The sequence below is a fragment of the Tympanuchus pallidicinctus genome, unplaced genomic scaffold (assembly GCF_026119805.1).
Source record: "Tympanuchus pallidicinctus isolate F22 unplaced genomic scaffold, pur_lepc_1.0 scaffold16, whole genome shotgun sequence".
Lineage (NCBI taxonomy): Eukaryota > Metazoa > Chordata > Aves > Galliformes > Phasianidae > Tympanuchus > Tympanuchus pallidicinctus.
Window position 1 is genome coordinate 12,373,861 of NW_026294679.1, and position 12,977 is coordinate 12,386,837.

At 62.2% G+C, this 12,977-nt stretch overlaps 2 protein-coding genes across 6 annotated transcripts; one reads left to right on the forward strand and one right to left on the reverse strand.

Moving 5' to 3' along the window:
• Positions 1 to 52: 52 nt before the first annotated feature.
• On the reverse strand, positions 53 to 6,037 carry PDZD7 (PDZ domain containing 7). 4 transcript variants are annotated; one of them, XM_052677211.1, is made up of 16 exons: positions 5,973 to 6,037; positions 5,203 to 5,567; positions 4,970 to 5,110; positions 4,503 to 4,677; positions 4,158 to 4,334; positions 3,701 to 3,848; positions 3,440 to 3,500; positions 2,581 to 3,006; positions 2,292 to 2,492; positions 1,768 to 1,928; positions 1,601 to 1,692; positions 1,427 to 1,518; positions 1,283 to 1,354; positions 749 to 1,159; positions 437 to 537; positions 53 to 346 (listed from the first exon to the last, which is right to left on the reverse strand). In XM_052677211.1, the coding sequence occupies exons 2-16, from the start codon at positions 5,387 to 5,389 to the stop codon at positions 197 to 199; spliced, it is 2,595 nt and encodes an 864-aa protein (XP_052533171.1). In that variant the 5' UTR covers positions 5,390 to 5,567; positions 5,973 to 6,037; the 3' UTR covers positions 53 to 196. The 4 variants fall into 4 exon arrangements, 3 of the variants coding, with proteins under 3 accessions (XP_052533171.1, XP_052533172.1, XP_052533170.1); XM_052677212.1 differs by lacking the exon at positions 5,973 to 6,037 and adding an exon at positions 2,121 to 2,162 and having other exon boundaries at positions 5,203 to 5,781; XM_052677210.1 differs by lacking the exon at positions 5,973 to 6,037 and having other exon boundaries at positions 5,203 to 5,780.
• Positions 6,038 to 6,276: 239 nt separating this feature from the next.
• Positions 6,277 to 10,008, forward strand: SFXN3 (sideroflexin 3). 2 transcript variants are annotated; one of them, XM_052677481.1, is made up of 11 exons: positions 6,277 to 6,394; positions 7,082 to 7,248; positions 7,325 to 7,495; positions 7,584 to 7,682; positions 7,757 to 7,832; positions 7,914 to 7,999; positions 8,277 to 8,404; positions 8,478 to 8,527; positions 8,636 to 8,685; positions 8,883 to 8,930; positions 9,030 to 10,008. In XM_052677481.1, the coding sequence occupies exons 2-11, from the start codon at positions 7,085 to 7,087 to the stop codon at positions 9,124 to 9,126; spliced, it is 969 nt and encodes a 322-aa protein (XP_052533441.1). In that variant the 5' UTR covers positions 6,277 to 6,394; positions 7,082 to 7,084; the 3' UTR covers positions 9,127 to 10,008. The 2 variants fall into 2 exon arrangements, with proteins under 2 accessions (XP_052533441.1, XP_052533440.1); XM_052677480.1 differs by lacking the exon at positions 6,277 to 6,394 and adding an exon at positions 6,702 to 6,893.
• Positions 10,009 to 12,977: the final 2,969 nt, after the last annotated feature.

Genomic DNA, 12,977 nt, shown 5'->3' on the forward strand with positions numbered 1-12,977 from the left:
TCCATGTATCTGTAGCAGGGTCAGGACTGTCTGCCTTCCTCCCTAATTCCAAACACGCCTCCATCTCAGTCCCATATTGGGCTGCCCCTCTGTGCACATGGGTCCCTTTGTCCCTGCTGGCTGAGACCGGCTGCAACTCGATGCAGAACGAGCCAGCTCCATGGGGGTGTGGGATGGCTTCTGGGGAGGTGCGGTGTCACTCCGGGGGGGCAGCAGGTACCCGCACCACCAGCTCCATGGGCTCCTTGGCTTTGTTGCGGTAGGCCTGGCGGATGATGTCCACGGCACGCTGGTGCGTGACGTTCTGCAGGCTCTCCCCGTCTACCGACACCAGTTCATGCCCTGCCTGGTGCCGGGAGGAAAGGTATGAGATGCACTGCAGGAGGGCTCAGTGATGAAGAGATGAGGGGCTAGGTCCCCCAGAGCTGCCCCCTACCTTGAGGACTCCGCTGAGGAAAGCGGCCCCCCCAGGGAAGATCTTCTCAATCTTCACCATCGGTTGTGCCCGTGACTCAATACCACCAGAGATGCTGATCCCTGCAATGGAACCACGGTGCCTTCAGACCTGACATGGGGACCATCATGGCACCCCCATCCATGGGCTGCATGGCCTCTCTCTACTCTGTCGCTAGGTCCTAAGCAACTGCAACTGGCAGAGCTCAATGTTTTGTCCAGGTGCTTAACCGTCCCTTGTTAAGGGAGTCCCAACCATCCCAAAGGTGCTGGTGCCCATAAGGCCCTCACTCACCCAGCGAATGCTTCAGCTTGGACAAGGTGACAGTCAGCAGCCGCTCTTCTTCCTCCTCTTCCTCCCTGGGGCCATTGGCGAGTGGCACAGCACCCCTCTCCCCTCCCAGTGTGAGGGGAGCCCGTCCTCTCCGGGGCTTCACCGACACCGAGCAGCGCCCATCCTGGGGCTGGGGGCTGTGCGGGGGCTCAGCCAGCAGCCAGTTGGGGGGCCTGGGGCTAGGGGTGGGCGGGGGACCACTGGTGTAGGTGTAGGCATCCACTGGCACGTCAGGGAGTGGGGTGTAGGTGCGGGGGTGCAGCCGGCGAGGACTTGGGGAGGCCCGTGGTCGGGCTGGGCTCTGCAGCAGCCCCTCGACTTCCTCTGGTTCGGGGGCCCCCGCTGGCTTCAGCAGGAAACCTCCGCGGTAATCTGCAGTGAGAGGGGCTCAGAAGAGGGGCCCACCCCATCGGACCCCAGAACCCCTCTTTCTGGAGTAAACCCTCCTTCCTTTAGAGCCTCTCACCCCAAATTGCCCAGTCCTAGGGCACATACCAGGCACAGGCGTGATGAGGTGTCGCTTGGGGGGGACATCATGGTGGGCTGGGCGCAGGGCAGGCGAGCGCACTGCAGGAGAGGAACAGTGGGGTCAGCATGGTGACCTCCCACTCTGCCCCCCAGCTCCATGCTGGGCTCTACCTGAGCGGCTCTTGAGGGCATCAAAAGCCTCCAGCTCCAGCGGCATCACCATGCTGTCGAAACGTCCCAGGTCTGTGGGGGCCACCACACTCCTGTAAGGACAAACGGTGCTCAAACTGTGGTATGAGCAGAGCGCAGGGCTCCAATCCATCCCAGTGGCACCCATGTGCCCACCTGACGTCCCGCAGCAGCAGCACCTTCTCGGGCCTGTCCAGGATAGCGAGCAACGGCCGCACCAGGTCCTCCACACCGCCCTCATGCAGGTACTGCAGGCATGGAGTGGGTGTCAGCCCCAAACCCATACCCCAGTTTACCTCCCAGTGATGCACATGGTGCCGTACCCGAGTGCAGTGGCGGAGCACGGCCGTCACCTCATCGGGGCTGAGCAGCCGTGCTGCTGTGTCCTGGATAAGTGTAAGCCGTGCCTCGGGATCACCACCGTCAGGCTGTGGGGTGCCTGGGCTGCAGAACGGGGCTGGGATGGGGCCACGGCGGCTTTTCTCTGGGGGACAGAGCAGAGGGTGGCCAGTGAGGCAGGGATAGCCTGTGCCCATTGCCCTATACCAGCCCCAAACCCATATGCAGGCTTGATCCATGCCAAAGTCACACACAAAGCACTGGAAATGGGGACCGCCGGTGCCCACCCCTTACTTGGCCACACCATGCAAGACCCCCCCACAACCACCCCCATTACCCCGCTTGAGGCTCCGGATGACAAACTTCTGCACAGCACCTACTGCAAGGGAGATGGAGATGGGTGAGCAACTGGGGCAGCGGTGAAATTGCATACACAGGGACCCCCACCCCAAAGCCCCGTCTCCCATCAGCGGAGCTCTGTGCCTGGCCCCTAGCCCCACCCCAGTACCTCTGTCCCCATCAGGACGCCCTGGGGACTTGGTGCGTGCCCAGCGCTCAGTGCTGGGGGGCTCAGGGCTGGGGGGTGCCCAGATCTGGCTGCTGGTGCGGCCACCCTTGAAGAAAAGGTTGACGAGGGTCTTGGAACGGTGCAGCCCGGGAGGAGCCCCCCGTGACCCCTGTCCCTCCGGCTTCTTCTTCCGCTTCTCCTCTGGGAACAGAGCGGGAGGTTGGGATGCACCAGGGCGGACATCTCAAATAGGGTTTGGGGCTGGGGGCTATCAGTGCTGAACTCATACCAGCCACAGTGAGGTCACTCTGGGAACGTGTGATGGGCTGCCGGGGCCGGCTCAGTGCCAACAGCAGCGCCGTTTTGGGGGAGTGGGAGAAGGTGCGGCGTGGGTGGGTGCCGGGGGGCTCGCGGGCGCCCTGGCCTCGGATGGCCGTGTCCCGCAGCAGCTCTGGGGGCCGCACTGTACGCCGCGTTTCCTGCAGCCCCTCGGTGGCTGGTTCAGTCTGCATGGCCCGTTCAGCACGATCCCGTGCCCAGCCCCGCCGCGGCCCGTCCTCTGTGGAGATGGCCACGTCCACTGTGCGGGTGGGTGGCCCAGGGGTCACTGTCCCCAGCCCGTTCACTGTCCCTGGTGGTGGTCCCGAGGAGTAGGAGGAGATGGAGGAGCTGGTCTCCGAGGTCTGAGATAGCTGCTGCAGCTGCCCGTTGGTCACTGTAAGGCATGGCAGGGACAGGCAGTGACACACCAGTGGAGACACGGTGGCACACCAGGGGGACATGGGGTGGCTCAGCAGGGAACACAGGAGTTTCACATTCCTCAAGGACAGGGACATGGGGACCATAGGGCCACAGGACGGCAGGCTCCTAGTATTGCGAAGGGAGGGGGGAATATGGGAACACAGGGCTGCAGGGCATGGCACAGAGATCTTTATGTCCCTCAGGATTTCACGTCCCCTGCAGGGATGGGGATGACTGGGACAGCAAAAATGCTGGCCGTGGCACATGTTCCCTTCCAGGACAGAGGACACATGACCCCATGGCATACAGACCTTCTCCCTCCCCACTGGGACCCTCTGGACATCTTGGCACTGAGCGTCCTAGTCCCACCATCTGTCCCCCCAGTACCCAAGTGACACAGTCCTTACAGCGGCTCAGCCAGCAGTACTCGGCCACCAGCTCCTTGTAGGCAGGGAAGCGGCCGGTCTCCTACACACAAGGAAAAGATGAGGGGTCAGCGCGTGCCGGCCGAACCCGATCCGGGTGCCAGCCATGAATAATGCATCCCCCTCCCACCAGCCATGAAACCCAAGCGGCCCACGGCCATGCTAACCCCCCCGGGAACTGGGATGTGCTGGGACTGTGCCAACATGGGGGCTCACTAACCCCACAGGGCTGGACACGGGTACCTTGATGGTAAGCATGATGTGGGTCTGCCCCTTGAGCACCTCCACTGCCTTGCTATGGCTTATGTCTTCGAACTTGACTCCGTTGGCTGCAAGGACTTGGTCGCCCACCCGAATGCCATTCTGCTCCGCCAGCCCCCCGGGGTCGACCCTAGGTGACAGAGGGACAGGTTGGAGACAGAGCCCCTAACATTCTCTCCAGACAGCCCTGTGTTCCATCATCAAAAGTCTTGGTGCCCCAGCATCCAATGTGTCGATGCCCCAACACCCAGCATAGTGGAATCCCGACACCCAACCTGGTGATACCCCAGCACCCAACGTGGTGATGCCCCAACACCCAACATGGTGATGTCCCAGCATCAGTCAGGGAGGTAAGCTCAGCTCCAGAATGGTCACAGTAGAAACTGAGTGCTGCGTCCCCCTGATGCCCCCCAAAATGAGGACACACGAGCAGCCATACTTGGAGACATAGATGCCAAGGCCGAACTCCCGACCTCCGCGGATATTGAAGCCCAGGCAGTAATCGTCAGAGGTGGTGTAGAGGTGGACAATGCGCCGCAGACCATCCTCAGAGCCACTTTCTGATGGTGTTGAGCCACTCTTCTCCACCACCAGGCGCCTGTTCACCACATCCACCCTGGGGCATGGACACAGCATTGGGGGGAGGCATTTCTTGTCACCCAGTGGGACACTGATATCACTCAGTAGAGTGAGAGTCTCCCACCTCTGGGCCCCTACTTGCCATCCAGCATCCCCCACTGAGTCTCCCCATTCCACGGGATTCGGTTTGGGGTGTCCTGCTCACCAGGCTGTCTTCTCCTTGGAGAACTTGATGCCCGGCACACGGCCCATCCGCCGGACCACCATGCGGAGGCGGTTGTTGCCAGTGAGGACCTTGACGGCACTGCTCATGGTGATGTTCTCTAGGCTCACACTGTTCACCTCCGTGATCTTGTCCCCCACGCACAGCCCAGCCTGCTCTGCAAGGGGTGAGCAGCTCAGTTGGGCACCTGACCTAAAACCACTGACCTTGCTGGGTGCCCTGTCCCCAAGCAGGTTGACCCGTCCCAAAGTGGGTTGATCTATTCCCAAGAAGGTTGATCTGCTCCCTCCCCTATATCCCCAGTCTCATCCCAACCTGGTGGGAACAAGCAGCACAAGGTGGGTGCAGGTGATGACATGAAGGTCAGTGTCACCACCATGGCACCATGTCCCTGACAGCTCCCCAGTGTCCTGGTGGCATGTATCTGTCCCTTGCTCGGTGCCACCTACCGGCAGCGCTGCCCTCTTCTACTTTGCTCACGAAGATGCCCAGCCCGTGCTCGGAGCCACCACGGACACTAAAGCCCAGCTTGCCATCTGTGCTCTTCTCCACCGTGATGGCATTGATGACATCGCTCTCATTGCTGCTGGCTGCAGGGACAGACGTGTCACCGCTCAGACTCTTGCTGGGGGATACAGCGATCCCTAGGCAGGGACAGCTGTCCGTTTGGGCGCCCACATACCTTCGATAGGGGAGTTGATGAGGATGACGCGCCCCATGGGGGACGTGGCGCGGGCGCTGCGGGTGACCCCGTTGAGCAGGCGGCTCTGCTTGCTGAGCAGGCAGCGAGGCGCCAGGCTGACCTCGCTGCTGGAGCTCCGCGACCGCCCGGCCGCCGTCATCTCTGTGTCCTCCCAGCCTTGGGCCATGGCGGCGGCCGAGCGGTATAACCGCGGCTCGCCAGGTGCTCACGGGGCTGGGGCTGCCCGCCAGCCGGGGGAAACCGTGGCACCGTCCCGCAGCACATGCCCAGGTTGGGGCGCGATCCTCAGCAGCGCAGCGCTGGGGCCGGCTGGGGGGCAGCAGGAAGGGTCCCGGAGGCACAGCCTGTGGGGGGGACAGCGAGCGGCACGGTGTGACCTCCCCTGCTTCCCAGATGCCGCGACTTGCCGCATCCCAGCGGGATCGCCGGTGGCAATGCGGGGACCTCAGCCTCAGGAAGATGCGGATTTGCACGGAGCCCCCCCCCTCCCACAACCCCACGAATATCCCCGTTCCCGGGGGAAGGGCGCGGGGGGGGATTTTCCCGGCGCCCCCAGCTCGCCCCGGCCTGACCTCCATAAATAAGTGATGTCTTCTTTGCGTGCGTCCCCTCCGCGGTGTCCCTGCAGCCCGGCAGCCCCCCCTCCCGAGGGCCACCCCTCCGCGCTCCAGCGGCGTTCTTCCCCGACGGGGCGCTCGGCGCTGGGGTCCCCATGCCACCCCCGTCCCCCCTCCCCGTGCCCTCCTCACCTGTCCCCATGGTGCCACCTGCGAAAGAGACACCGCTCGGCGCGGGGGGGATGGAGAGGACGCGGGGGGGGAGGGGGTCAGCAGCACCGCCTCCCGCCCGTCGGTGCAAGCGGAGATTGGCTGTCCCGGCGGTGTGCCGGCAGTGGGAGCCGTCACTCAGGTGGCCAGGGCTGGCGCTGGGCGCGGGGGGAGCTCCGTGTCACACCCTCCCCCTCCCGTGGGATGAGCCCCCCCGCGGGGCCGCGCGCGGAGCCAAACGCCGCGCACGGGAGGACTGAGGCACGAGATGGGGCGTGGGGCTGCCCCTCTCCCGGCCCGAACGGTGCCATCCGGTGTCGCCCCATCCCCCCGCCCCGGGGCCGGCCGTAACCACCGGCAGGGCTGGCGCCGGCCGCGCGAACCCGACACCGCGCCGGTTTCAGGTGATGCGCGGCAACGGGGGGAGAGGGAGGCGCCGGGCAGCCGGGCGGGCCGGAGTCCCGACGGCGCTCCTGATTGGAGGCCCGCAGCCCACGCGCGCGCGAAGAGATACGGCCGTGTGCACGAGGCGGCTCGTTCCCGGCTGCCGCGCATACGGGCGCTGTGCCACGCGTGGGCGCGCGGAAGCACGCCCAAATGCGCATATACACACGCACACACACGCGTGACCGCGCCCGCCCACGTGACCGCGCCCACGTGACCGCGACCGCCTGAGCTCTCCCACGCAGGACCGGCCCGCGTTCATCCCCACGCGCGCCCCCCGCCCCGTGGCCGTGCCGCGCCGCACGTAGCTCCGCATGGCGCAGATGGCCCCGCTCAGCCTCAGCCGCCTCTGCCGCGGCCTCCGCCATCCCCCCACCCCCGGCGTGAGGCGGCCCCGTGACGGGCGCGGACGTCATCGGGGCGGAGCGGTGCGGAGCCGAGCGGGCGCTGTCCTGAGCCGTGAGTGCCAGCCGGGAGAGGGGATCGGGGGGGTCACCCGGGGGGTGGCGGGGATAGAGGTCCGAGCTGCCGAGCCCCGGAAGCGGCTGCGCGACGGGTGGGAGCGGGGCCGGCGCGGGGCTTTTCCGGAGGGCGGCTCTGGGGCTTCGTGACACCGCATCCTCCCGTGCCCCCCCTCCCCTTCGCAGAGGATGCCCCCCACGCTGCCCAGCACCATCGACATCCGCGAGCCCCGCTGGGACCAGAGCACGTTCCAGGGCCGAGCCAAGCACTTCTTCACCGTCACCGACCCCCGCAACCTGCTGCTGTCGGGGGCAGCCCTGGATGAGGCGCGTCGCCTGGTGCTGGCCTACAGGTACGGGACACGGGGGGGTCCCACCCGCGCGCGGGACAGCGGTGGGATCTGTGCCGCAGCTGTGCACATCCCACAGGGCGGGCACGGTGCCCCCGGGGCTGACCGAGGATGAGCTATGGCGTGCCAAGTACATCTATGATTCCGCCTTCCACCCCGACACGGGCGAGAAGATGCTGCTCATCGGGCGCATGTCGGCCCAGGTGCCCATGAACATGACCATCACCGGCTGCATGCTGACATTCTATAGGTACTGGCCCCCTCCCCATCCCCAGCACCCCCGGTTGCCTGTGTCCCCCCCTGCCATGGACGCCCCCCAATGATGCCGGTGCCCGTAGGACCACGCCGGCTGTGGTGTTTTGGCAGTGGGTCAATCAGTCCTTCAACGCCATCGTTAACTACACCAACCGCAGCGGGGATGCCCCCATCACCCCCAGGTGAGTTTTCCCGGCATGGTGGGACATTTGTCCGTGGGGTGGTGGGACGTGGGTGTCAGCTCCTGCCTTTGCAGCCAGCTGGGGACGGCCTACGTGAGCGCGACCGGCGGTGCAGTTGTTACGGCGCTGGGGCTCAAGTCCCTCACCAAGGTAAGGGTGTTCCAGGTGTTTGGGGACAGCCAGCTGTGTCCCCAGAGCCTCTCAGTGACCTGCTCCCTGCTCCCCTCCCAGCACCTGCCGGCCATCATCGGGCGCTACGTGCCTTTTGCGGCTGTGGCTGCTGCCAACTGCATCAACATCCCGCTGATGAGGCAGAGGTGGGTGCCCAGCTGCAGGGGGAGACATGGGGACATTGTGGGGAGCGGTGCCTGTGCTCTGCAGAAGCTTTTTGGGGCCCCAAACACCAAAAGGCTGGTTTGGGGGTACCAGCTCCTGATTTTGTCCCAAGAGCTGTGAGTTAATCCCTGGGTGCACACATGGAGTCCAGCCAAGAGCCCCAGCGTATCACATAGTGCACAGGTGGGGGACCTGGAGGGACACCGACCTCCCTGCTTGCTGTGCCTCTGTCCCCCTTCATCCCTGCTGTCCTTACAGGGAGCTCAAAGTGGGAATCCCCATCACAGATGAGAATGGGAACCGCCTGGGTGAGTCCACGGCAGCTGCTCAGAAGGCCATCTTCCAGGTGGTGGTGTCCCGCATCGGGATGGCAGCCCCGGCCATGGGTAAGTGCGCAGCCCCAGCCCTGGCCATGTGAGTCAGGTTCCATGGAGCTCATTTCCTTTTCTTTTGCCCCAGCCATCCCCCCGGTGATCATGAATGTGCTGGAGAAAAGAGCCTTCCTGAAGGTACAGGGGCAGGAGAGTGGGTGTAGGGATAGCCCACTAGCACTGTGCTGGAACCCTGCATGGGAACAGCACCTGCCTATCCCACTGACACCAAACTGTCCCCTACAGCGGTACCCGTACCTGAACGCTCCCCTGCAGGTTGGCCTGGTTGGACTCTGGTAAGTGACCCCAGGGTGAGTCCCAGGGAGGTGGGATGAGGGTGATGCCCTGTGCCAGGAACGGGTTTGCACTTGGTAGGACAGATGATGCCTCAGCATCCTTGTTGGCCCCACACTGGGGACTGAGGTCTGGGGCTGGGAGGGCCCCTCCTCATCTCCTGGCTGCCCCCACTGCTCTCCTTGTCTTCTCCATGCAGCTTGGTGTTTGCAACCCCGCTGTGCTGCGCACTCTTCCCACAGAAGAGGTAAGGATGGGCATTTTGCCCAGCTCTCTGGAGGTGCTTTTGCTCCTTTCAAGCCAAAAGCTTGCAAATGCCCCCCCAACGCTCCATGTCTCTTGGCAGCTCGATGCAGGTGAGCCGCCTGGAGCCCAGCGTCCAAGCTCAGATCCGGGAGGTGGACCCGCAGCTGCACACTGTCTACTTCAACAAGGGGCTGTGAGCACAAGGCCGCTGCGTCGCTGAGCTCAGAGCGTCCCAAGGATGCAGCTGCTGCCCTGTGGCCGCCTCCTGTCCCCAGGTGCTTGGGTATAGCTGAGCCCCCAAACCCAGCGGGCTCCCATCCTAGCACCTCCCCTGAGCTGTGCTTTGCTGCTCTCCCATCCCTTCATGGGGCTGTCCTGGGGGCCATCAGCCCGGTGCCAGGAGGAGGGGATATTTCCCTGGTGGCACAAGGCTACTGGCAGCAGGTCTGGGCACTGGGCATGCGGTGCTTCATGAGGGTAGGAACAAAGGCACCTCGTGTGCTGCTGCCATCCTCCTGCGGTGCTACACATTGCAGGGACCTTGGGCAATATCATGGGGTGGCTGTGCTGCTGGTGTCCCTGCAAGCTCTGACCCATGTCCTACCAGGCGTCTCCATCCTGCGTGTTTCCCATACCCAGTGTGTATGTGGCTGTGTTCAGGCTGTGTCCCATGGCATCCCCCAGGCTAGAGCCTCAGATGGATGCTCCCACCCTTGGGCATGGCATCCAGAGAACACAACCTCCCAGAAGCCAGGGCTGAGCACTATGAGATATACAGTGCAGTGGAGGAGGCCGCTCCAGCCTGGGTGTGCGTGCGCAGCTCCCCGTGCGCTCTGCTCTGTGCTGATCCAGGGCTGTAATCTGGCTTTCCCCGGAGCAAATGGCACATTTTAATCTCAGCAGTCCCCATTTTATTCCCTTTAATGCAGCCTTTGCTCAAGGCTCAGCTCCTGCGTGGCTTCCTCCATGGACCTTCTCATATGGCTTTAAGCACATCGTTGTTTCCTCTGGTTATTTTTGTAATACATACTCCATACCTGTATCTACCAAATAATAAAGGCAGGTTTGTTTATACAAAAGCAGAGAGAAGTCCCTTGCTTACCGCTGCCCATGCCATGGAAAGGGGCTGGGGGCTGCCATGGGGACACTATGGGATGGATGCTCAGCACAGAGCACACAGCACCCATTAGGGATGCAGGAGCAGCCCCCACTCCCCCCAGCCCCGGCATATTGCACATATCTCCCCCGAGCCAGCCATCGGCAGCTTATAAATAATGCAGCCCCTCGCCGTGCAATAAGGGCTTGTCAATTGCTGTTCTGCTCTCATAAATTAAAGATGAAAAGGTACAAGGCTCTTGCCAGAAAAATGAAGACAAATTTTTAATAGCTTGCCAAGACGCGGGGAGAGAGAGAGCGCTCAGGAAAAATGAATTACGTTTTTATTATGTGTTTTATTGTGGTGTAATTGAACGGGATTAGCTGAGAATACAATATATTTCCAGGGCAGAGCAAAGAAAATAAAAATAATGATGACACTTCTCCCCCCCCCCCCCCCCAACCTGTGCAGGGACAGCTCGTGCTGCTCTGGGAGCAGCAGATGTGGAGCTATGGATGGTGACACGCTGCAGGTGGCACCGCTGCCACCCTAGTGACACGGTCCTATCCCACAGGTCGCAGTGCTGGGGCTGTCAGGGTCGGCGGGGATGGGGGGCATCGATTGCTCCCTGGCATTGTTAATGAGCCGCCCAACCACAGGCTTTAACCTTGCCCATAATGAGGGCGAGCGGCAGCAATCCCTCCCGCTCCCCCAGCCTTAATGAGCTAATCAATACTTGTTCTCAGCTTAATTTCCAGCTAATTGCTCTTTAATGACGCCTGGAAATGGGCTGCCCGCTGGCAGGCTCCCCCCTCCCCACAGAGTGTCCCTGAGGTAAGGGGTGCCGGGTGGGGGGTCACCTTCCCCGGCTGCGTCCCCAAATCCCTATTACAGGGGGCACGACGTTGTACCCTTGGAGGGGTGTCCCCAGGGTGATGGCATGATGGGGGTGCTTTGAGGTGAAGATAGGTGTGGGGGGGCCGTGTACCTTGCAGGGACAGGGTCAGGCTGTGATGGCAAGGGGACGCAGACGAGGCCAGCAGCGCCCTGGAGGTGGCAGCAGAGACCCCATAGCCTGTCCCCACAGCTTCAAGAGCAGCGTCAGCCTCCAGGGCCCTGCAAGTGTTTAGGTCAGCAAATGCAAAGGACCCCGCAAACACTCTGACTGCAGCTCGTATGGAATGGGGCACCCTGTAGCAAAATGGGGACAGAGTTCCCAGTCCAGGTCCCCAGATCCCAGCCAGAAATGGCCCTCAGTGGAAGTGCTGGAAATGACCTCGTGGGTGGCGGACACACTGGTGGCAAGGAGAGCACCAGCACTAGGCTGGGAAAAGCAACAGCAACGGGCAATGCTATTTTCATGGGAGTGGGATTGCAGAGCACGGCCCCCTCGCCCCAACTTTGTAGGGCTGCATCCCATTGTAGAACCTGGCTGAGCTCCTACTTGCTCTGTGCCTGGGGTCAGGGGGGAGCCTGGTATGTGGCAGGGGGATGGGAACCGTGCTCTTGATCCCAAGGTGTCAAAGCTGGCAGGAGGATGCTGAGCAGAACGCTTGGGGAGAGGGCAGTCCCTACAGCCCCCAGGAAATGGATGACCCACAGAGGTGATGGACTGCAGAGTGCCCAGTGACAGTGTCCCTCACCACCCAGACAGTGCTGCTGGGGGCCCCCTGGGAAACCTGCATCCCTCCTGCACACAGCTGCAGCCGCTTCCCCAAGAATTTGCTGACGGGTTTGTTCTGGGCAGGAATTTGCTGTGGGGAAACCTGAGCCTGGTGGTGTGGGCCCTGCTTGGCACATGGGGTGGGGCCTCGTCCCCAACAGGGTCCAGTGGGATGCAGCCAGGACTCCACTGAGACACACGTGGAGCCAGGGTCAGAGTGGCAGGAAGCAGAGATGGGTATTGAGCTGAATCACAGGAGATTCAAGTTAGGATTAGAATCAGCCTCCGTGCTCTGAGAGCCATCCGGCGGGCCAGCAGCCCTGCTGACACGTGCTTTGCCCCGGGCGTCACGCAGCCTTCCGCCCTGCCAGAACTGACACAGTGTTGAGTCATCTGGCCCACGGCCTCTTTTCCAGGGTGGGATTTTGCTTGTCAGCCTCAGCCCGTTGGGATCAGCCAGGACATCAGCCCAGGGCATGGCCGGGGCAACCTGGGATGGGCATGGAAGTAGTGATGGGTGAACATGTTAGAACCCAGGAGGGATGCCACAGCTGAGGAGCATCGCAGGGGACCATCGCTGCGGGTAATAGTGATGAGAGCAGGTGGAGCCTTCCCACAGCCCTGAGATGTGCTATGCAATGAGGTACACTGACTGAACCAGAGCACAGCTCCTCATTAAGCACAGGTTAGATCTCCCACCCCCCTAATTCAGAGCTGCTGATATTTATTAGCACATTCAACAGTCTCATTAAGCGGGATGTTTAATTACCTGCCAGGCTGGGGCTCCATCTTTTTCCCAGAGATGAGCTGAGCTGTTTCCAGGTGCTGGTTTGGGCAAAGGCAGCACTAGACATAGGGATGTCCCAACTAAGTGGCACAGTTCCTCCCAGCTCCCCCTCTCCAAAATACTCCTGGAGGTGCACAAAGTGGTACCTCAGCCCCCTCAGTTCCCAAAACAGCCTCAGCAGTGCTCCTCCAGCCTCAGCTGCCCCAAATCCCACAGCTCCCAGCCCAGCCATGGGGCTGGGGGCCACCAAAGGGGAAGCAGAACCGGCAGGAAGCCCCTCAGCAGCACAAAGCCTTGTGCATTTTCCATCCTTAGCCTCAGCCAGATTTGTAGCATGCCTGAACGAAAGCTCCGGAGCCCAGAGTGGATTTGCAGCAGAGTTTTGGAAAGCAAAAGCAGATTTTTGCGGTGCAGAGAAAGAAACCAGATCCATCGAGGGGTCCCGGGATGGTTTTGGCTTTGCAGATTTGCCACAGAAGCAAATCTCACAAATTCTTTGCAG